At 41.9% G+C, this 21,197-nt stretch overlaps 3 protein-coding genes across 4 annotated transcripts; 2 read left to right on the top strand and 1 right to left on the bottom strand.

Annotated features, from left to right (window-relative positions):
* Positions 1-1,039: 1,039 nt before the first annotated feature.
* On the bottom strand, positions 1,040-5,416 carry LOC139222212 (uncharacterized). The gene is made up of 7 exons (XM_070854191.1): positions 5,323-5,416; positions 3,494-3,601; positions 3,278-3,334; positions 3,035-3,193; positions 2,597-2,756; positions 2,044-2,144; positions 1,040-1,302 (listed from the first exon to the last, which is right to left on the bottom strand). The coding sequence occupies exons 1-7, from the start codon at positions 5,332-5,334 to the stop codon at positions 1,138-1,140; spliced, it is 762 nt and encodes a 253-aa protein (XP_070710292.1). The 5' UTR covers positions 5,335-5,416; the 3' UTR covers positions 1,040-1,137.
* An 835-nt stretch (positions 5,417-6,251) lies between these two features.
* On the top strand, positions 6,252-12,194 carry asb15b (ankyrin repeat and SOCS box containing 15b). 2 transcript variants are annotated; one of them, XM_070853756.1, is made up of 14 exons: positions 6,252-6,331; positions 6,661-6,769; positions 6,962-7,014; positions 7,735-7,866; positions 8,003-8,167; positions 8,572-8,678; positions 8,813-8,951; positions 9,057-9,228; positions 9,692-9,852; positions 10,161-10,305; positions 10,408-10,563; positions 10,705-10,807; positions 10,908-11,061; positions 11,156-12,194. In XM_070853756.1, exons 2-14 carry the CDS (start codon positions 6,663-6,665, stop codon positions 11,323-11,325), a joined length of 1,764 nt encoding a protein of 587 aa, XP_070709857.1. In that variant the 5' UTR covers positions 6,252-6,331; positions 6,661-6,662; the 3' UTR covers positions 11,326-12,194. The 2 variants fall into 2 exon arrangements, with proteins under 2 accessions (XP_070709857.1, XP_070709856.1); XM_070853755.1 differs by having other exon boundaries at positions 8,000-8,167.
* A 670-nt stretch (positions 12,195-12,864) lies between these two features.
* lmod2b (leiomodin 2 (cardiac) b) lies at positions 12,865-19,209 on the top strand. Its single transcript, XM_070853806.1, has 6 exons — positions 12,865-13,433; positions 13,716-14,198; positions 15,138-15,398; positions 15,535-15,750; positions 17,026-17,487; positions 18,918-19,209. The coding sequence occupies exons 1-6, from the start codon at positions 13,158-13,160 to the stop codon at positions 18,942-18,944; spliced, it is 1,725 nt and encodes a 574-aa protein (XP_070709907.1). The 5' UTR covers positions 12,865-13,157; the 3' UTR covers positions 18,945-19,209.
* Positions 19,210-21,197: the final 1,988 nt, after the last annotated feature.

The raw sequence follows: 21,197 nt of genomic DNA, 5'->3' as shown, positions 1-21,197 counted from the left end.
CCTCCTTATGCTTCTCACTGAGCTCATCCATCCATCCATCCATCTATCCCTATCTCCCTCACTTTCCCTCGTCCTGTCTGTCCTGTCTCCTGCTCTCTCTCTCTCCACATACACATACAGTACAAGAGCGCTCACACTCGGGGAGTCATGTTCTCATGACTGAACGTGATTGACTCTGTGAATGAGGCCTTAAAAACTCTAACACACTCACTGTGGCCGAGCAGCAGCTATAGATCACTGGGCAACAGCTTTGAAATACAATGACGGGATTCAAAGCCTCTAGTGATGGCTATCTGCCATCTGGTCAGATCTTTGATACACAAAGTAGGACGCTTGTTGAACTGCTTGGCGTGTTGTTTGTGACTGGCAGGTCAGCAATTTGTGACTGAATAATGTCAACAACAAGTACAAGACAAGCAGCATGAGATCAATTCTCAACATTCTTCAATTCCCCTTTTTACTTCTTTTGCATTTCAGTTGTTTTCCTAAAGGCAGTGCTGATAGGAAAACGCGTCAACGTGAACTCTGAATTTCAGTATAAGTCAGAACACAGGAGCAGGTTTGGACTCAGTATGTTGACAGTGAAATGACAGTCTTTGTAACCACCAGGCCAACAAATTGATGACAGGGCTCGCATCTCACAATGAAATAACATCCTCCAGCGTGCTAATCTTTTTTGATCTGAGGCTCCAGCGATACTTTTGATTGCGGCTCAAAACTGGAGCACAGCAAAACCCTGAATGGCAACACTTCAGAGTGGCACGAATGCAAAAAAAAAAAAAAAAAAAATCAACTCGAGTCTGCTCAGAGAGGCCAGCCAAATGCTGCTAAACACAGGCCAAGAGGAGATAATTAATGTACTCCACCATTTTGGAAGATAACCAGCCATTGTTTAGAGAGCTGCTCCTCTGGTCCCAAACAGCCTCTTTGGATGGTGAAGTGCCAGAGGTGCCAGGACAATTTCACAGCAGGTGAGTTTTCTCTCGTAGCTCAGGTCCATGCACCCTGATGAGTGAAAGCAGAGGAAGAGTGTCGGACCACACTCGCCTACCCGGCAGGCTCCTGCCAAAAACACAGCAACCTGGAGAGTGAGTTGTTACACTGCTGTCCAGATTTCCCTTTTCTATTAATCATGCTTCATCCACTCTCGTGTTCAGGGATCGCCTCCCCCACTGGCTGAGTGTCAGCAGTGTGGGTGAGTGATTCAAGTGGGATGGAGACAGACACAGTTGGGATCATGTCAGAAGGTACCATTTGGCTATTTTCAGCGTTGCACATCGGTAAACGCCTTCCAGACTTGACCTACAATTAAAAAAGAAGGACAGAAAATGACACACCTGAGTAGTGCTCTTTAGTCTTGTTTCCTATGATGAACAGATAATAAAGCTCTAAAGCGGACATCGTTACGTTAGGTAATAACAGAGCCTCAAAGTACTGCTAAATATTTGATGAGCATTTGTTAATTTTACAAGAACTGACTTCCTGTGAGTGCTCACGGAAATGAGGGCACATTATCATGTTGGCTTTATTAGATTCACCCACAGAGACCACAAGGACTAAGAGTCAGTATAGTTGATGGGGGTTCTCATAAAGTTACAAAAAGCAAGATAACAATTTGTGTTATAAACAGTCAGTTCTACTCGAGATATTTGAGGACATGATTACATGCTGAAAATGGCTACTAATGCCTTTTGAATTTGACATTATTGCCTTATATATGAATTAAATTATATGCCTTAATAGTGTGCTAACTATGGCTTTGCACACATGCAGTAAATTTGCAAAAAGGAGCTTGAAAAATGATGGGAAAAAATAGCCAAAGTTGTCTTTTACATGTGCTAGCATCCCTGTGAATGCTCACGTCAACACGCTATCATGATATTGACCATGTTCACCTTCTTAGCTTAGTGTGTTAGCACGCTAGCATTTTTAATTAGCACTAAGCACAACTGTGGTTGATGGGGAGCTGATTAGTTTGGCAGGTATTTGGTCATAAAACAAAGTTTTGGACATAATCCACACTGGCTTGGTTCACCTACTTACCAGCCACACTAAGATAACAGCACAGGCTGTGAAGGGGATGAGAGCCAGAAGCAAAGGAGTTCTCCTCAACCAGCTGTATTCACGACCCTCCTCCTGACCCCCTGGAAGATGGAAATGTTATTGGAAATTTTAGGCTACTGACTACAGTTACACATTAGAAATCTGATAGCAGGAGGGCCAATTCTCTTAATGTTTATTTATTGAGCAAGTAGGGAGAATTCTGGTGGGATTTAAGCTTAGTTACACATGTGATGGATCAGTTATTCACGCTAAAAAATACTCACTTTGGTTCCCTTTTCAGATGTCAAGTGGCGTAACTACTTCAGGCTTTTGCAAGTACTCCCTGCATAAGGCTTTAATGCAGCCCTTGATGATATAATTCTTTTAATTACCTGTATAAGCTGTGTGTTCAAGGTTGCATATCTAATTCCAGGCCTCAACTGTGTGTCCTTGACCCCAAATCAATATCTGCCCACTAATAGGCTGCTAAGCTTCCATAGTCTTTGAGGCATTCATTAAAAATTAAAAATGTAAATGTAAATGAATGATGTACCTGGTGTTTGTTGCAGATTAAGGCATGGTGGTGGCTTGCACGTGAAGCCGGATGTTCCTTGAGAGGCAGCGTGTAAGATGTCTTTGATGTAGTCAAAGTAAAGACCAGACATTAAGCTCCCTTCCTGATAGTGACACTGGAAGACTTGCATCGCTGTTTCCTGGGGGATCAGACAACAACAAGCAATCTTAACATCACTCAATTATGCAATTAAATGTGCAAAACAGCCTCTGAATGTCCAAAATATCACATATTCCTTCCTGATACTGAGCTGCAGTGATTATTTGCACTGCGCAGTAGATTGCTGCAGACTAAGAATTAAAATGATTAACTTAGAATGACAGCACAAATACATCTTGCAGGCAATGGATGGATATCTCATATACTGCCAGTAACCACTCTCATAGCACATGGTGCCTGTGCTCACTGATTTCTCACCAGTTCCTCATGGTCAAAGGTGAAGCGTAAACTCTTTAGCATGGCAATGAAGACCATAATGTTTTCTTTGTTGGAGGAGATGGCACCAAACATGCTGGCCAGCTTTCGAAGACTTTGCTCCAAAGGATAGATATTTAACACCACCCAGCATGTGCCAGCCTGGAGATGTAGGTACAAAAGAAGTTAACGTCCTTCTTTCAGTATTAAATCACAATATATCTGCTTTCACTTCTTCATACGTACCACTTCTTGGGGAATGTAACTAACAGGAATTTCATAATCAGAAGGGATGTTCTGCTTCTACAATGGAAATAGTGACAGACAGAGATTTTTGCAATATGAGTGATACAAGATCACAGTGAGATGGTTTCTTAACATACAGAGCATACAGACCTACCAGGAGATCATGTGAATGTGAATGTGATATGTATTAATCATGTAGCAACTCAGTAATCTCACCAATAACGACAGTTTGCTCACATCATCAGTTATCGGTGCCCCAAATTTTCCAGAGCAGAGATTCAAACTTGTGAACAGACTCAAGAGGAGACAAGGTGCTTTCAAGATCTGAAGGGCAAAGAAATGGTAAAACATATCAACAGTGTATTTACATTACATCAGGTATAGGCCTAATATACTACATTTATTAGAGTACGACAACATGAATTCAGTTTTACCTTGACACCTGGAAGCTGACCAGTAAAACCCCACTGACACCCACTCAAATGTATTAGAATTGTATCTATACAATACCTCCCTCACCACTTGTTCTCTGATATCAGGCAGGGTCAGTGTTCCTGATGCCTTATTTACACATGCATGCTGCTGACAAAAAATCTCTCATAAAAGTGTTGTGTTAGAGCAGAAAAACTAGACAAATATTTTAAACTTCTGTAGGGCTTGTTATCGAGTTAATATTCAGAAGAAACAGAAGAGATTTTTTTTTTTTCATATTAGTTTGTAATGATTTTCACCCTGTCTATCTCTATGTGTTGATCCTGTGATTGACTGGCGACCAGTCCAGGGTGTACCCCGCCTCTTGCCCAGTGTCAGCTGGGATTGGCTCCAGCCCCTCGCAACCCTTAAGGATAAACGGTATAGACAATGGACGAATGGATAGTCTTCACACTGGTATGATGCCAAAAATGCTGAGAATCACGTTTGTTAGTAGAAATTTCTGCTTCTCAAATATTGAGAATATTTTTGTTGTTTTTCTTTTGTCTTGGTTTTGGACTGTTCATAAGGCAAAACAAGCAAACTGAAGACATCACCCAGGACTCACCCTGTGAGTGTGGGAAATAATAAGTGGCATTTTTTTTTTTTACTATTTTTAGAGAGATTAAAGATTAAATCAAGAAAATAATTTTAGTCAACACAGAAAATAGCTGTTAGTAATCCACAATATGAACCATTTGGACAGTGGATGCATTTTACCCCATTCATTATAACCAAAAAGGTTCACTTCAGCAAAGCACAAGGAGGAGCACATGCATGTGATAGCTTTAATGACTCTTTGCTACTTTGAAGGCTTCAGATTTTAAATTCAAACCATACAACAAGCTCAAATTGGATGAATCAACAGACTCTAAAGTGACTCATGTCACAGGCAGGACTGTGTTTGCTTCAAAGAAATTATTAGCATTCTTGTAGAATATTTTCCTGTAGCAGAATGAAGTGAATATGCAGTTGGACTTATGGGAGAACTCGCGCTACTCTTCTTCACTCAATATATTGAGTGAAAGCAAACTGTGTCCTTTTAAAAGGGTGCAACAGCAGCAGTATATGGAGCAGTTACTGCCGACTTCCACAACACATTAAAACACCTCTGACTTCATGCAACAATAATGCAGCTCTTAAAGGAAGTGTTTGTCATTGTGAGTGCTTTTAAATTCTACAGGAACATTATTTAATTGTAGTAGTTGGCTTTTAGTGAACGATCTCTTTACTTTTTCCACTATTGAAAAATGAATGACGGTTAAAATCAAATAGGCTACATTTCATTTAACACTCAAAACTACAGTGTGAGATCCTGTGCCATTATTGTATTTCAGGGCAACAATAAAGCTGATAAGGCACAAAGAATACACAAAAAGTGTGAAAACTCTCATTCTAAATACAAATATTCTGCTATTAAACAAGCACAACAAAAGTGAGAATCGAGCTATATGATACAGCTGCATTAGTATATTAGTCTATACACTTAATACTATACTAATTATACTACATATAATTAGACCATCTTCTATCTGTGTAAAAAAAGAGAGAAAAAAAGAAATTCCTCTACTTACTTTCTTCCTCATATGGAGCAAGAATCCGTGGTTACTCAAATCCAGTGCATGAAATTAAGTGTTTTTGGTTTAAAGACTGAGCTCATTGTGTGCATGTGTGTGATGTCCAAGCGCGTAGTGAAACTTGAGGATGGGCTGGCGGTCTGCTTTCACTCCAGACAGATTGGTGAGGTCTTTTGACGTGGGGGAGAGGCCGCCTACAGGCTGACTCACTGTGTCACACACTGACGCTGTCTGAGACTTTTCCATAAACTCCCACGTATCAATTTGTTCATCAGGAGAAAGTGGGTGCTTGTTCTCTCGAGGGAATTTTTCGCTTAGAATATGCTAGGGTGAGTCCTCAAGCTGCTGTTTAGAAGGTGAAAACAAGATGATGAGAAGTCTTTGTCAATGTTGGGAGGTCTGTTTGAGCTTCAGCTATGAGCTTTGTTTTATTACTTTATCATTTATTATTATCAGAATATATTTATATACATTTAATCTCTACAATTTGTCCAATTTTTGGCGTATTTGGTGGATGTGGAAGTGAGATGTTGAGAAAATACAGTTAGGATGTGAGTAAACCCATGTAAAGCCACCCTTTATTGATTTCCATTCTCAAATCAATACTAGTCACAAAGGAGAAGATCCAGAGAAAAAGGAGTGGATGTGTAAGAAATTATCATTAACCATTGAGACAACTGTTGTGTGGAATGTGGGAATGTAATATCGACATTACAGTGTTTTGTACTTGTTATGCTCTACAAATGAAATGAGACAAACACCCACAAATGTGTTTACAACATGTTTTGTTTACATCTGATCTTTTGAGTTAAGTCTCAGAAATCAGGGAAGGAGTACTTTGCTCAGTGCAGTTGGAAGTAAAAACATGACAGGCACACTCCGAGCTGAGTCAGGTCGTCTGCAGCAGGTCACATCTAAATATAACCCAGACAGCTACGGACCCAGCAAAACAAAAACACACGGGCTGCAAGATAGAGTGTTCGAGGGCACACATTCAGATCACCAGGTGAGACAGACTGACATGACTAACGTAAAAGGCAATTCAACTTTGTGGTTTCATCTCAGCTATGACAGATTTATACTAATGTACTCACACATGACACAATTTTGAGCGTGAACAGGGGTGACACCAGGCTACCAGCCCTTTGCTGATAAACAAGTTGCATGCCTGCAGCTGTGAACAGAGCTCAAAGTACAGACAGATGTCACTTTAACATGTTCAACATTTTGTGTAAAACTCTCTTTCATGACAATGAATGGTTCAGGGAAAAGAGGCTCAGAATTTATATGGAAACACATGTAGACCCGTGCTTGTCATTATGTCCCTTGTTATAGACATGGATGACTTTGAGCAGGAAGGCATAAATGAGGAACTTATTGAGTTTGCCATCCGAGAAAGCATTCAAGATGCCTACAAGCTGCCATGTCCAATAAAAACAAACAGGTAAGAGAGAGTGCAGAGTGTCTACATGTCCAAAAGGCTTTCATTAAAAGGCTTTCAAAAGCACCTCTTTAATCTTTATTATTAATAATAAATACCTGAATAAAATACTTGAAGGGTTGTTGTGAAGCTCTACCATAGTGCTTCTGAAGTAAGGGCTTTGATTTAGCCCACTGTTTTCCTTTGGTTCATTAGGAAGGAACCAAACAGTGAAGACTTTATGAAGATAATGGCAGCAATTCACAAAGGTAAGGTTCCTATTTAACTCTGCATATCATTGTTTTATCCACCTGTCCATCCATTTTCTTCCACTAATCTGAGGTTGGGTCACAGTGGCAGTGGGCGCCCAGGAGGCAACCTGACCAGATTGTCAAACAATCTCAACTGGCTCCTTTCGACGTAAAAGAGCTGCACTCTGAGCTCCCTCTGGATGTCTTTGGTCGCTTGCATCCGTGATCTTGTTCTTGCGGTCATTACTGAGGGTTCATGAACATAGGTGAGGGTTGGAATGTAGGTCGACTAGTAAATCAAGAGTTTTACCTTCTGGGTCAGTTCCCTCTTCCCCACAACGGCCCATAACAGCGCTCACATTACTGCATCTGTTCATCGTCTGTTCATGAACAAGACCCCATGATACTTGAACTCCCTTGCTTGGTGCAGCATCTCACTCCCAAGGGAGCAATCCACCATTTTCTAGCAGATAACCCTGGCTGCAGAGGTGCCGAGGCTCCTCACAGCCGCTTCACGCTCAGCTGCAAACTGTGCTTGAGGTGGTCATGATCTAAAGAAGCCAACGGGATCACATCATCTGCAAAAAGTCTGAGGTTCCCAAACTGGTCACTCTCCTCACCTTGGCCTGTTTTAGCACAACAATATCTTCATCTAACAATAATAGGCTCCATTAATTGCATGAAAATTACAAACGTCTCCCTGTGTGACCTGTATGGGTCTGGGTTGTGTCTCCGCAGGTGATGTGTATACGCTGCAGAAGCTGACAGGCTTAGTGTCTGCCTTCAGAGAGAGCGACAGCAGGGGACGACTGCTTGTGCACGCTGCAGCTGTACAGCCACAGCGAGAAATCCTGCATTTGGTGCTGCAGGGTGAGAGCTTGGTGCAACAGGAGAGAATCTAGCATGTTTAATGTGATAAAACCATTCACTGTACGTAGTGAAGCTGGAGAGGTAGAGTGTGTATACTTCCAACTATAAACCACACTTATGGGTGTTTTTGTAGCAGTGCTGATGTCCACTGACCTGACCCTGGAGGAGCAGACAGAGGATGGGGACACGTGTCTGACTCTGGCAGCAGAGGCCGGCCTGGTGGAAAACGTCAGGATGCTGCTGCAGCACGGAGCTTCACCACATACAACCAACAGCAGGAACGAGTCTCCTCTGCTGATTGGTAGCACAAACACAAACTCAACACAACACACTCATTCCCTTTATTAAGAGCATGTTCCTAAACAGGGTTATTATTGTATTACTACTTTGTAGTTACAAATGATGTTATTCATTAGTAAATCCTTCACAAATTTGCTATTATCATCATAAAAAAGCTTTTCGGTCTGTCCTCTGTAACATTACACCTGCTCACCATCAGCAAGTTAGCACGCTGAGGTTAGCATTTAGCACAAACTGTGGCCTCAACAAGCTGCTAGCATGGCTGTTGTTCTTGTGAAAACATCTGTAACTGCTGTGGTCATCAGCCTAATTTTGTAATTAATTTTTAATTATGACTCCTTCATTAATAATAAATCCTTCATTCATCCTTCATCCTTTTTACATTATGTCTTCTCTACACTGTAGCAGTGAGACAGAGATCATATGACATGGTTTCATCCCTCCTAATGAGTGGCGCCTTTGTGGAGCAGGTGTGTCTCATAAAGTGGATGGCCATCCACGAAGCTGCAAAGGTGAACAAAGCAGCACTAATACTGACCAGAGCAAGAGAGAATCAGGACTCAACATCCTGAGACAACGTCACATTTTCTCCTTCCTTCGTCTTTCCTTCCTTCTTTACATCCTTGCTTCCTATTTCTTGCACCAGGTGGGTTGTCCAGCTGTTCTGACGCTGCTGCTCCGACACGGGGCCCAAGTGACTACAAGAGGCAGTCATGGGGTGACTCCTCTGGGGGTCGCGGCTCAATATGGCAACACTGAAGATTTGGATATACTCATACAGCATGGTAAAACACCAAACTACTGTGTAATGCTTCACATGAGTCATGACATGAGTTTGTGCATTGATTAACACCACAGAACAATTTTTGTATTCCCCTGCGCTCCACTAGGTGGTGACGTGAATGCCCAGGCCAGCAATGGAGACACAGTCCTGTATGATGCAGCTGGGTCTGGAAACCTGGACAGTGTCGAGCTGCTCCTGCAGCACGGAGCCAACCCGAATGTAGCCAGCTACGCCTGCCAACTGCCCATCCACAGAGCTGCATATGAGGGACACATACTGTGAGCTTACCCCGGTGTCCTGAAGCTACATTGACCTCAATGCAAAAGGGCCTCCAATCATCCTGATGCTTTAGACATGGAAAAATTCTCATGCCACAAGTTAGAAAATATCTGAGTTTTGAAAGATAACCCAGTTGCTAAGAGAAAAAAAATGACTTGAGACAAATTAACATTATTTTCCTCCTATTTTGCAGCCAACTTGATCAAACTGTAGACTGAAACATGTCTCTCCCTGCACCTCACAGCTCTGCAGTGCTGTCACTCGCGTCAACTCCACAAAGAGCCCTCTGTTTATTGTATCACTGTTTCAGCTCTGTCACTGAATAACACTGTTGCTCAAACCACAATCTAATGAACATTTTTCTCTATGTCCTGTTTTCTTCTTTTAGCATTTGTTTTTCAGTTTCTGTCCCTCACTGTCTTCCTGTTTGTCTCTCCCTTCTCTCTCTCTTTCTCTCTGTAGCATCCTGAGGACTCTCATCCCCTTCACCAAGAAGAGAGCCATCTACCTCTCAGGCCAGAACCCTGTCCACTCAGCAGCTGACGGGGGACAGGTTGAGTGTCTGAGGCTGCTTCTCGAGAAAAAATATGACGTCAATGCTTTGCTAGACACACACATCTCTGGTAGGGCAACATATGAATCTTTAAATAAAGATAGCCTATAAGTCTTGACAGTCTTACATTATAGTGTCCCTAAATGCACCACCAATGACAGGTTTAGTCACTGCTTGAAACATCATGCAAGTTTTTAAAATCTGTAAGCTGATTTTCCTGCTGTAGTTTAATGAATGGAAATCAACAGCTTTCTAAAAAGTAATGTTTTATAAATACATCTTGTAGATAATAAACTACATTTAAACCACTGGCATAATCCCTCTTTTGGACGTGTTGCTGGCAGCTTGTCCCCAGATCAAATGTGAGTATTGTTGCAGAGAACTACGTGGATCTGAGGAAGACTCCTCTGTACTTTGCCGTTTCCAACGGTGATGTGACCTGTGCCGAGATGCTGCTGGCAGCCGGAGCGAAAACTGATCTGGACCCACTACGATGCATCCTGGTCGCTATACGTGCTGAGAGGTGTGCAGCATACATTTGTGTGCATTCTAGTTCATTATCAAAGTGATGGAGGATAGGTTGTGTTGCAGTAACCATCTGACGTCTCCCTTTGGTCATTTGCAGGTATGAGCTGGTGCAGCTGCTGCTGTCCTATGGGGCGGAAGTTAATTGCTACTTCAGGGTGATCACCAACACACTGTTCCCCACAGCCCTGCAGTACAGCCTGAGGGACCGCGTCATGATGCGACTGCTCCTCAATAATGGATATCAAGTGTACAAGTACGGCTAGAAACTGTAAAATTAAAACTAACATGCTTGGTTTCAGTTGAATAAATCAGGTTTTCTAAATGTGCATTCAATGTTTAAGAATTTAGAATTTAACATTTTAATATTTCATCTCTGCAATATCGTCTCTTGTAGGTGTTTCCAGTGTTGCCATGGTAACGGCGATGAACTCGACAGTACCTGGATTGAACTCCATAACCAAGCCTACCAGATTTACAGTCAACCTAACGTCATTTCAGTGAGAGCAGTCATATATACACACACAGACAGCAGTCAGTTCATCAAGCCAATAACACAACATATACAATAAATCAGATCCCTGATTTGTTCTCTTTCAGTTCTGTGAGTTTGTGTCGGTGTCGTGTTTGACATATCTGGTTGGCAGTGTTGTAAGGGTGCTCCTGGACTACGTCAGCCACGTCAGCATCTGTCCCAACCTCAAACGCATCCTGGAGAAGAGTCCTGAGTGGGATGAGATTTCTGACATCCTGAGTAAAACTTCAAATCCATTACCTTGTAGTTTTAAGCAAAGATCCAATTTAAGGATGTTTTAACCAGCTCTATATGCTCGTTTCTGTGTCTCCAGGCAAGCCACGATCTCTGCAGCACTTGTGCCGACTGGTAATCAGAGATCACATGAGCCTTTTGACGCTGAATAACCCTGAAGCAATGGCTGCTGTCCCCTTTCCTCCGTCACTGAAGAACTACCTGACCTACAGAGGGTGCGACCTGTATCATGACTTCTCGTCGACGTGAAACTGATTTTAATTATGCCAAACACAAATTTAAAAAAGCACAAGTCACTCTTTAAAAAAAGGCCAAATGGGAATATATATTACTCTCAAAGCCCTTTCGTATTTCATTTAAGTTGTGTATGTTATGAGCTGGAGTGCCTTGCAGTGTGACTGGATGGAGAAATGGAGAAGTATTGAATATTTCCTCCCAGGCTTGAACAACTGAAAAGCCTCTTTTCTTTATGGAGCCTACTTATTTTGCACAAAAGTGATGCAGTATATTATGCCTTGGATATTTTTGTTTAATTCTGAATTTCCCGACTGCTCTTCCAATTCCTGTCTTGTACAATATTATTAATGTACTGCTTACATTCTAGGCGGCACTGTAAAGTCGTAGATAGATGGATGTGTTAAATGTCCTCTCCACCCACAGAGGCGTTTTCACCTCTTGGAAATCACAACTCCAGGAGAAATTGGGCAGGGAATTCAATGAAGTCACCAAACTACATCAACCAGTCTAAAGGATTTAAGTAGTAGTTGTCCCACCCTATCAGGAGTGTGAGAGAAATGTAAAGCATGGTGTGTGCACAGGGTCTAATCAGGCAGGTTAAGTGAAAACAGCCATATGTGTGGATAATAATTATTCTCACTTTGTGCTGGCTTGTAAGTGTCCTCATAAGCCTTTGATAACATCATTATTTTATTATGTTCTCTGTGCCAGACTGAGGGGTTTGGAGTGATGATGTGTTTGTACGTAGGAGTGTGTATGTATATGAGAGACACAGGGCTAACCTCGCTGCTGGGTTGCATTTTGTAACTTTCAATTTAATAAATCTGCTCTCAAATAGGTCTATATTTTGAAAAATAAAATAAAGATAAAAACACCAATAACTGACTTACTACTGAGTTTAAGCTACGTTACAACACAAATTCTGTGATGCAACATCATTCATCCTATGGAGACCATGAATGTCTTTGACATGACAATTCATCCAATAATTCAAATTATTGGACATTCACTGGGTCAGGGAGGTGAACACACAGTGTATCTCAGTCCATACATTAGTCCTGGAGTCAAATAACCATAATGTGGTGTAAAAATGTTATAAAAACACATCCATGAACCTATCAGATCTCAGCTATTTTCTTTGTCCCTGCTTCCACATGTATCTCCATCAGCCATGTTAAGAGTATGAAAATTTTAGCTGACAAAAACAATGGAGGATGTGCCAACACCTCTTAGCTGATGGCCATGCATTGACTGAGCCAGTGATGTTTTTTGGGGTGATACATTTGTCTTTCTTGTTCTGTTCTATTGGGTCTAGTTGGTCTTTTTTGGCCATGAACAAAGCCACTCATACCGTGGTGACAGACAGCTACGTCGGCAGGCCACAGTCTCTGAGCTCACATGCTTTTTGTGGCTCTGTCTCTCAGAGCAGTGCCTCCCAAAAAAGACGCTGCATCACGGGGCCCACGCTGTGGTACGCTCCCCTCTGATCCCTCTCTTAAGGCCTAAACAGCAGCTGGGGAGATTAGAGGGAAGAGCACACAGACACACACATACCCTCCCTCAAAGCAACACGGCCGGCCGGGCTCTCATCAGAAGCACCTTTGACTGGACCCAGTATGTCCTAACACCTTCACCCAGCAAGGATCACCTCGATTGGGAATTTCCAATGACCCCTTATGTCCGTGGATCTCCAGCAACCTCACGGTGGACCCTGTTTTCTGTTGGAACCTCTATCCCCACACAGCTACTTCATTTTGGTCTCCAGATCGAATCATACACAACACAAGAACTGGTCCTTCTTTTTTTGGTAGTTTAAACTCATACCGACTGATCTGTGCTGTGTCATGAGCTGTTTCGGTTACCGTCGAGAGCTGAGTAAGTATGAAGATGTCGACGAGGATGAACTTTTGGCTTCCCTCAGCCCTGAGGAGCTGGCTGAGTTGGAGAAGGAGCTGGCTGACATCGATCCTGACGCCAACGTGCCCATAGGACTCAGACAGAGAGACCAGACGGACAAGACCCCAACGGGCACCTTCAGCAGAGAGGCCCTCATGAAGTACTGGGAAAATGAGACACGTAGACTGCTGGAGGACGAGATAGGTGGAGGAAGCCCTAAACCGGTCAGTGATGTCATGTAATTAGATTTCCTCGGAATTTGTGTAATGTGCCAGAGTAAAAGCCAGCTTGTTTGAAGTTGTATCAGGTGAAAGTCAAGGCACTACAAAAAAAAGCTAAAAGTAAGAAGTAAATTGCGATACTACTGGGAGGGAAAATAAAACAAACTAAAAACCACAGTTAGGTTAAAACCAGCTGGGTTAATTTAGCTTAAAGTTTTTAAGAAAACAATTATGTATAATTCCCGTACTGCATTTCAAAGACTGGATAACTTTGTCAAATTACAGGATGAAGAACATGAAGAGTGTGTGACAGAAGAAAACAGTGGAGCAGAAGATGAAAAAGATGTTGAAAATGAAAAAGAACAGAAAAAGCATGAAAAACAAAATGAGAAGGAAGAAGAAGAGGAAGAAGAGGAGGATAATGAAGAAGAAGAAGAAGAAGAAGATGATGAAGAAGAAGAAGAGGAGAGTGAGGAAGCTGTAACAGAGGAGGAGGAAGATGAGGAGGATGACGATGACCAGGAACAAGATAATAAATTAAAACCTGAACCCTCAAAGGATCCTGGGACACTGACATCAGGGGCTTTCACCCCAATGCTACTGAAGCCGCAGAAGGTGGAGCCTATGAGACTGACCCCTCCCCCTCCACCCGTCAACCAAAACCAGACTGGAAACCCAACGGTGGTCGATGAAGCTCTCCAACGAGCTCTTAGCAACGACCCTGAACTCACCGAGGTTAATCTCAACAACATTGACGATATCTCACAGGTATAAATACACATGCTTCTAAGGTTTGTTTACATCAGTAACACGTGTAAACACGGTGCTAAAGCTAAAGAAGAACATCCTTGACTGAGGTTAAAAAAGACTTTCACGTTCCCCTGTTTGGTCAGAATAGTAGATTAGTTCAGTTTAGATTAATCTCAGACGTGCTGGAACCAAAAAGTGTGTGTTTGTTTCATCAGGTATTCAATAGCAGATGGAAGTTAAATAAGTCAGATTTCTTTTAATCCATTAATAAACTGTACAACCATTTAAAGCGTGACGTAGGACCTAAATCATAAACACATTAAAATAATCTAATCAGTGTAGAAGATCATTAGCTAAACTGTAAAACATTTTTAATGATGAAGGGTTACTTTATTAACGCTACTGTGAGTAAATGAATGGGACCAATTCAATTCAATTCAATTCAATTCAATTTCAATTCAATTTATTTGTATAGCCCAATATCACAACAGAGTTGTCTCACAGTGCTTTACAAAGTTCACTGAAATAAACAAGTGTAAGCTAACAAACAATCTAATAAAAGAGTCCAGCAGTCGATGAGGCCAATGGATCAGTCCGATGGATCAGCCCGAGGCATCACCTGCCCTTTATGACCCTCCTTCTTCGGGAAGGAAAAACTCAAAAAAACAGCTGGTTGATTAGAACCAGGCATCCTACCATAGTTATGTAATGCTGGATGTAGTTTGATATTGATACAAACACTTTGTACTAGAAAATGAACAAAAATATGGTGTTCTCAATTAACAGCTTGGCAAAGTTTAAAGCAAGTTTAAATGACCTTTGCTTTTTTCAATGAGGTGCAAGCCCTCGGGTGGACTTGGTAAACAATGGCCCTATGTAAGTGTTAGATGTCCTCAGGGGTGCTCTGACCTGGTGGTGGTGGTGACAAGTGGAAATAAAAACATTTTTACTCTTCAGGAAACCCTAATCAGATTTGCTGAGGCACTGAGGTCAAACACACACGTGCGGGTCTTTAGCCTCGCCAACACCCGAGCCGACGATCCTGTGGCTGTGGCTATTGCTAAGATGCTGAGGGAGAACGCGTCCATCACCAGTTTGAATATAGAATCCAATTATGTGACTGGGAAGGGCGTGATGGCGCTGGTGCAAGCGCTTCCAGGAAACACCACCCTGACTGAGCTTCGGTTCCACAACCAGAGACACATGTGCGGAGGACAGGTTAGTCTTCCTCTCTCACCTCCCATTTCACCTCAATCAGACAAATCTTCACCTTACTCTGGTTAGCTGTTCCTCTTCTCCAGCTGCATCTGCAAGGTGTAACAATGTCTGCCCTCCTCAATCTGTCCCCCGATAGGTAGAGATGGAGATGGTGAAGATTCTGAGGGAAAACTGCACCTTGATCAAGCTGGGATACCAGTTCAACCTGCCTGGACCCAGGATGAGCATGACGGGGATCCTCACCAGGAACCAGGACCGCCAGAGACAGAAACGACTGCAGGAGCAGAGACAGCAGCAGCAGGGCCAACAAGGAGCACCCGAGGGAGCTGTGAACCCCAGAACCACTGCACTGGTATGTAACTTGGCTCCAGAGTGAAGTGAAAAAATTTGGATAAAATTTGGATTGGTCTGGTTGGACCAGGGTCCAACGACCAACAGTTCCAACCTGCTTCTATTTTGTTCTCAATGTTCAAAGTCCCCATCTCTGTGAAAACAGTATAAAGAGCTTCAGCTGACAAGCGACAAGCTAATGTTATGCAGCTACAGCGGGCACACTTGGTTCATCCTGTTGACTGATAATCACTGAATACCAGTAATCACCCATTTATCTGTAGTTAGAAATAAACACATTATTCAGTTCAGTTCAGCTGACAGTTCCTGATACCTCAACTATTTACAGCCCACACACTTCAGCTCTATAACTGCTTTTACTGCTACACTTTAATTACTAATTCAACTGTTATTCAACTGTAGGCTCTCTGTAGTCACTTTCACTGACAGGTCAGCTGTTTTCAGCGCTAAGGCCACTTGTTACAAGACGTTTTTCACTGCTGTCGTTGTTTATACATCGATTGACATTTCAGCTATACTTCAACTGTTTGAACTGACAATCACTGACTGTATATTGGAAGTTTGTGGACCGACGTTTTGAAGCCTTGAGTTTGGCATTTTGGGTGTCACCATATTGGTTTGGAGCCAGAGGTGATTCGCAATGACCTCTGCTTCTGATAGGCTAGGTTTAGGCATTATCTTTCTCTGGCTGGTTAGTCACAAAGTAAAAAGCACACCCTGTTTTATCGTCTATTTTACTCTAAATGAAACCATGATTTACTAAATGAACATCATGCTTCATCGAAGAACACCTGAAACTCATTACTGAGATCATAAATTCATTGGGAAAGTGTTTACCGAGGTAATAAATCAAGAAGTTGACATATTTTCTCTTTCTCTTCCACTTCCTCACTTCCATACACTTGTCCCCTGGTGGGACTTTAGAACGAATGCAGATTTAAGGCACTTCCAGTTTGGCTTCACTTTTCAGACCTGGAAGCTATTTACACTTCTTTTATACAGTCTGTGATGACAATTCAACTGCCCACAGTGCTTGAAATGCAAAAATGCTTTCAGCTACTTTAACTGTTTTCACCTCTTACATTTCAAATCACAACTCAGGTCTTTTAAATTTTTCACTGCTTGTTTGGTGCCTAAACTTTCACAGCTCAACTGCTTTGAATGCTTAAATTCAAACTGCACTTATTGTTTACACCTGCAACTTTCACCATTAGTGAGCCCACTGGCCTCTTTCTGGTTATAAATGTAGTTATCATGTTCCTCTCTTCATCTCTAGAAAGGATCTCCTCGTTCATCACCTTACAGCTCACCCAGAGCCTCTCCTTGGTCCTCACCCAAACTCCCCCGGAGTGACCTGGCTAAAAGACAGACTCCTCCTGCTCCACCTCCTCCTCCCCCGCCACCTCCTCCTCCTCCTCCCCCACCTCCTCCGCCACCACCTCTCCCGCAGCAGGAGAAAAAGAAGCCCACCAGGATGATCGCCGAGGTCATCAAGGCGCACGAGGTGGGCAGCAAGAAGGTGAGAAAGACAAAAGGTAAGAAGGGCAAGAGGGGGAAGGAGAGGGAGCTGGAGAAAGACGAGACCAGTAGCATCCTGAAGGAGCTCAAGAACACGCTGAGGCCCGTGTCGGTGGAGAGGAGAGGGGAGGAGGGCAGCAGGCCGTCCACGCCAATGAGGTCAGCCCATGACCAGCTGATGGAGTCCATCCGCAACAGCAGCGTCCGCAGCCTGAGACAGGTGAGTGGACAGATTTGTGCCACTAGAGGTAAAATGGTAATGACGGCTTAGATGGATCAAAATTTTATGTTAATGTTTTTCCTTTTCAATTCTATTATAAGTTTATTGTTCCGTCAACATTATATCTGCCTGAATCTGGATTATTTAGAAATAAATTGAGTGAAGAGTGGCAACAAAAAAAAATCTCCCTCCTACACAAGCAGTCGAGCAATGTACATAATGTAAAACTGCAGAGTCCCTCTACAGGCAAACTGAACAAGTAGTTAGTTTAATTTAGATGAGGATGACACAGAGTCAGTGGCGTCTGACTCATCTCTGTGGCTGACATGGTATGTTCTGCCTCTACACTGGGGTGGGCACACAAAAGTCTGCCTGCCACCAGCACGCTCTGTGGTATGATCACAATGCTTTTACAGCCAGAGACAGAGATAAAACATAGCCAATAATAATATCAGCCAAGCCAGTCTTACCCTGAAGAGGAGGAAGATGATACAGAGAAAAAAAGAAGGATGGAAAACAAAGATGATGAGACGAAGAAGAGAACAATCAGCTTCAACTTCAAACAGTTACTGTAAAGCAAATTAATTCATCTGAACATTTTTTTCGTGTTCTTATTATGAATGCTTGCTATTTTTTTATCGTCAAGAGGAGAGACAAGTATTACCTTGGCTGAAGCTTTAGCACAGCTTGTTACGTTGTTAGAGTGGAAAATCAGCTCTGCCCTCAGATGGCGGGGTCTCCTAGCTGTGAAATTCCTGCCACTTAATGCAGGTATTTATAGAAACTCTTCAGTGGAGCTTTGATAAAGACAGATATGACACGTTACCACAGCACGCACCAACAACACACATCCAACAAATCAGCCCGCTTCATCTGTTGAGGCTGCAGACGACGTCACACACAGATTTGATGCAATGTCCAGGTTTGCAAGCCTATCGAGGAAACAGCTATAATCGTTCACCCATGTAAATAATTAGCTTAGCATAGCATAAAGACTGGAAACAGAGGGAAACAGCGAATCAGACTCAGCCTAAAGGCAACGTAATCGGCCTAATTAGCATGTTATATCTATTAAAACAACAACTTATACTGGTACAGATATATAAGACTGAACATATTACCTATATAAAATAAAATTCTTCAATTGTTTGAACACCAACATCCGGAAAAATGACCACAATGAATTTGCTTTACTCCTCATAATGAAAAGAGGCCATTTCATGGGAAATGCGGTTTGAGAGGCACATTTTTGTACCCATGGCTCAGAGGTCATAATTGCTAACTTTTGATGTTACTCAGTCACGACCACTGACTCATCCCTCTCATTCCTATCTTTGCTGTCACCATTGCTTTTCTTACATAGCATCAGTGCTTTAGAAATATTTGTCATGGTCTGCATTTAGAACTGATATAGCATTGTCATTTTCCAGGTGGAGGTCCCATACCATCTACGATAATACACGCAGAAATAAAACACGTCTATTCATTGCCATGGAAATTGGAGAGTCTGCATGATGATGATGATGATGATGATGGCGTGACCAATAATGATGAAAACACAAGAGGAAAACATGCCCGCAAAAACTGAATTTTTACTTATGACAAAAAAATATACTGGAAATTTGCACTGCAATAAGACATTTTGGGAATCTTTTATTTATGCATTATTGAAAATGGCATTTGTATTTTAATTTTGAAATGTGTTGACTGAACTGTTCACTGATAAGTTTTCTAATTCACTGTTTTCATGTAAAAGTGTAAATATGATCTGTTGTTGAATGATGTGTTGATTTCCAAATATATCCATTTGGCGTTTACAATATTACATGTCTTATTGTCTTATTGACTTATTCTTTGCAGAATAAGTTGTATCATGTCACGCAGCAGTGTAAGAAGCACGCATGGCCGCTGTTTCTTATCAGTGAGTCAGCTTACTGTTCAGGCACCGCTGATGCAGATTCCCAGTCTGACACACTGACAATACACCCACTGCAGCCAGTACGCAACAGAGCTGGGCTTTGGCGCACTTTGTTTGAACAATCCACAATGCGTGACAAGTGTAGGGAAAGGATAAACACTCACTACCAGCACCGCAGACGTCACAGAGGAGACGTGGACACAAAAATCACAAGATCAAATGAAAAGCTGTGGGCTACTCGAGCTGCACGACATAATGCTTTCAAAGTGAGACTGTGGAACATTTGAAAGAAAAAAAATAGCACAGTCACCCTCTTAAAAATGGAAAGTGGAACTCATAAGCAGTGAGACACCCTTTTTCAGGTCAATGCGCTGAGCGGATTTGAAGCTAGAGCTTTAGGTGGTCTGGTATGATCACCTAAAATGCAAAATTAAAATTGAACCATTTACAAAAAGCAGGTTAAAATTTCAAGTAAAAAGTTAAGGGTAAAATACGTACCGTTCATAACTATTCTGGATTTATTGTGGGTCAGTGGGAATACATTAGCTGGACAATAACTGGAGGATTTAGCCAACAAGAGACTGGGATGCTTGGTCCAGAGGGATATATTGACATGATAGAAATGGAGGGAGAGACTGAGTGAAAAAGACTGTGAGAGAGAGGTGACAGTCTGGGGAGGAGACATCAAGAGCATGTGAGAGGGGGATGACTGATGAGAGAGAGAGAAAGGAAGAGACTGAGAGATGTGAGCTATTAGTATCAGTTGTCCTAATCCTGGTCCTGCGTTTGTTTGTGTGTCTTGGAAGAGCTCCCTGAATCCTAAATCTACAGTGCAGCTGTTCAAAGACCGAACAGTCAGAGCCTCAGGGGTGGCAAGACAGAGAAATTCACAGTATGGCGATCCATTGTGCGTTGAATAAATAAAAGAATAAATGGATGAATGGGTGAATAACTAACTAAATAAAAAAAGATAAATGAATAAAAATAATTTTCAAAAAATCCAAAATAAGTTGAGGTCTTATTATATTGGTTTAAAAAAATTGGCATTTATTCAATTATAAAGTGTGGTAATGCAGCTGAAAGCTGAACTTTTTTTAATACAAGGAGCTGCACACTAGTCCTTCTTAGAATGATTATATTTCTTTGTTGTTTTATTCCTGAGTCTGCTTTTTTCAGCAACATAGTTTTGTTAAATAAAAAAATTGTTGTTTGATGTTAACTGTGAAATCTTAGCTGCTGGAGCTTCCCGTCAGTACTTGAACGCAACACTGGCTTTTCAAAATAATAGATCCTTTCTACAACATTAACATGCAATGATATCATAACTTTGCCCTAAAAAAGAAAGAAAATTCTAAATTAATGATACACATAATTTCAAATCCCAGCACAAATGGCTACCTGGATGCTGAGTAAACAACATTAGTTGAAAAAGTTTAGGACGGGCAGTACAGTAGAGTACATTTATAAGATGGTATATTGCATGAATAAAGAACATCCAGTAGACAATCCAGCCTTAAACTAGACTTGGACACAATCCAGTTAAGCTCCTATTCACTCTGCGTGTTGAAAATCAGTCTCCTCGGTGGCCCTCCTAAGTATAGCAGCTCAGTATGCACAATGCATTCCTTAGGCCAAGTGTCCTAAGAATAAAACTTCCTCTACTCAAGCACAGCACTTTGTCGTATCTGTAAAAATGTCAATAGGGGGATCGTTCCATAAAATTCCTGCATAAAATGTAGAGACTTCCTGTTTGTAAATGGGGTTTCTGCACTCAGGGTGGTCGCTGCATTAT

The sequence above is a fragment of the Pempheris klunzingeri genome, chromosome 22, assembly GCF_042242105.1.
Source record: "Pempheris klunzingeri isolate RE-2024b chromosome 22, fPemKlu1.hap1, whole genome shotgun sequence".
Classification (NCBI taxonomy): Eukaryota; Metazoa; Chordata; class Actinopteri; order Acropomatiformes; family Pempheridae; genus Pempheris; species Pempheris klunzingeri.
This window is presented reverse-complemented; position numbering and strand designations above follow the sequence as displayed.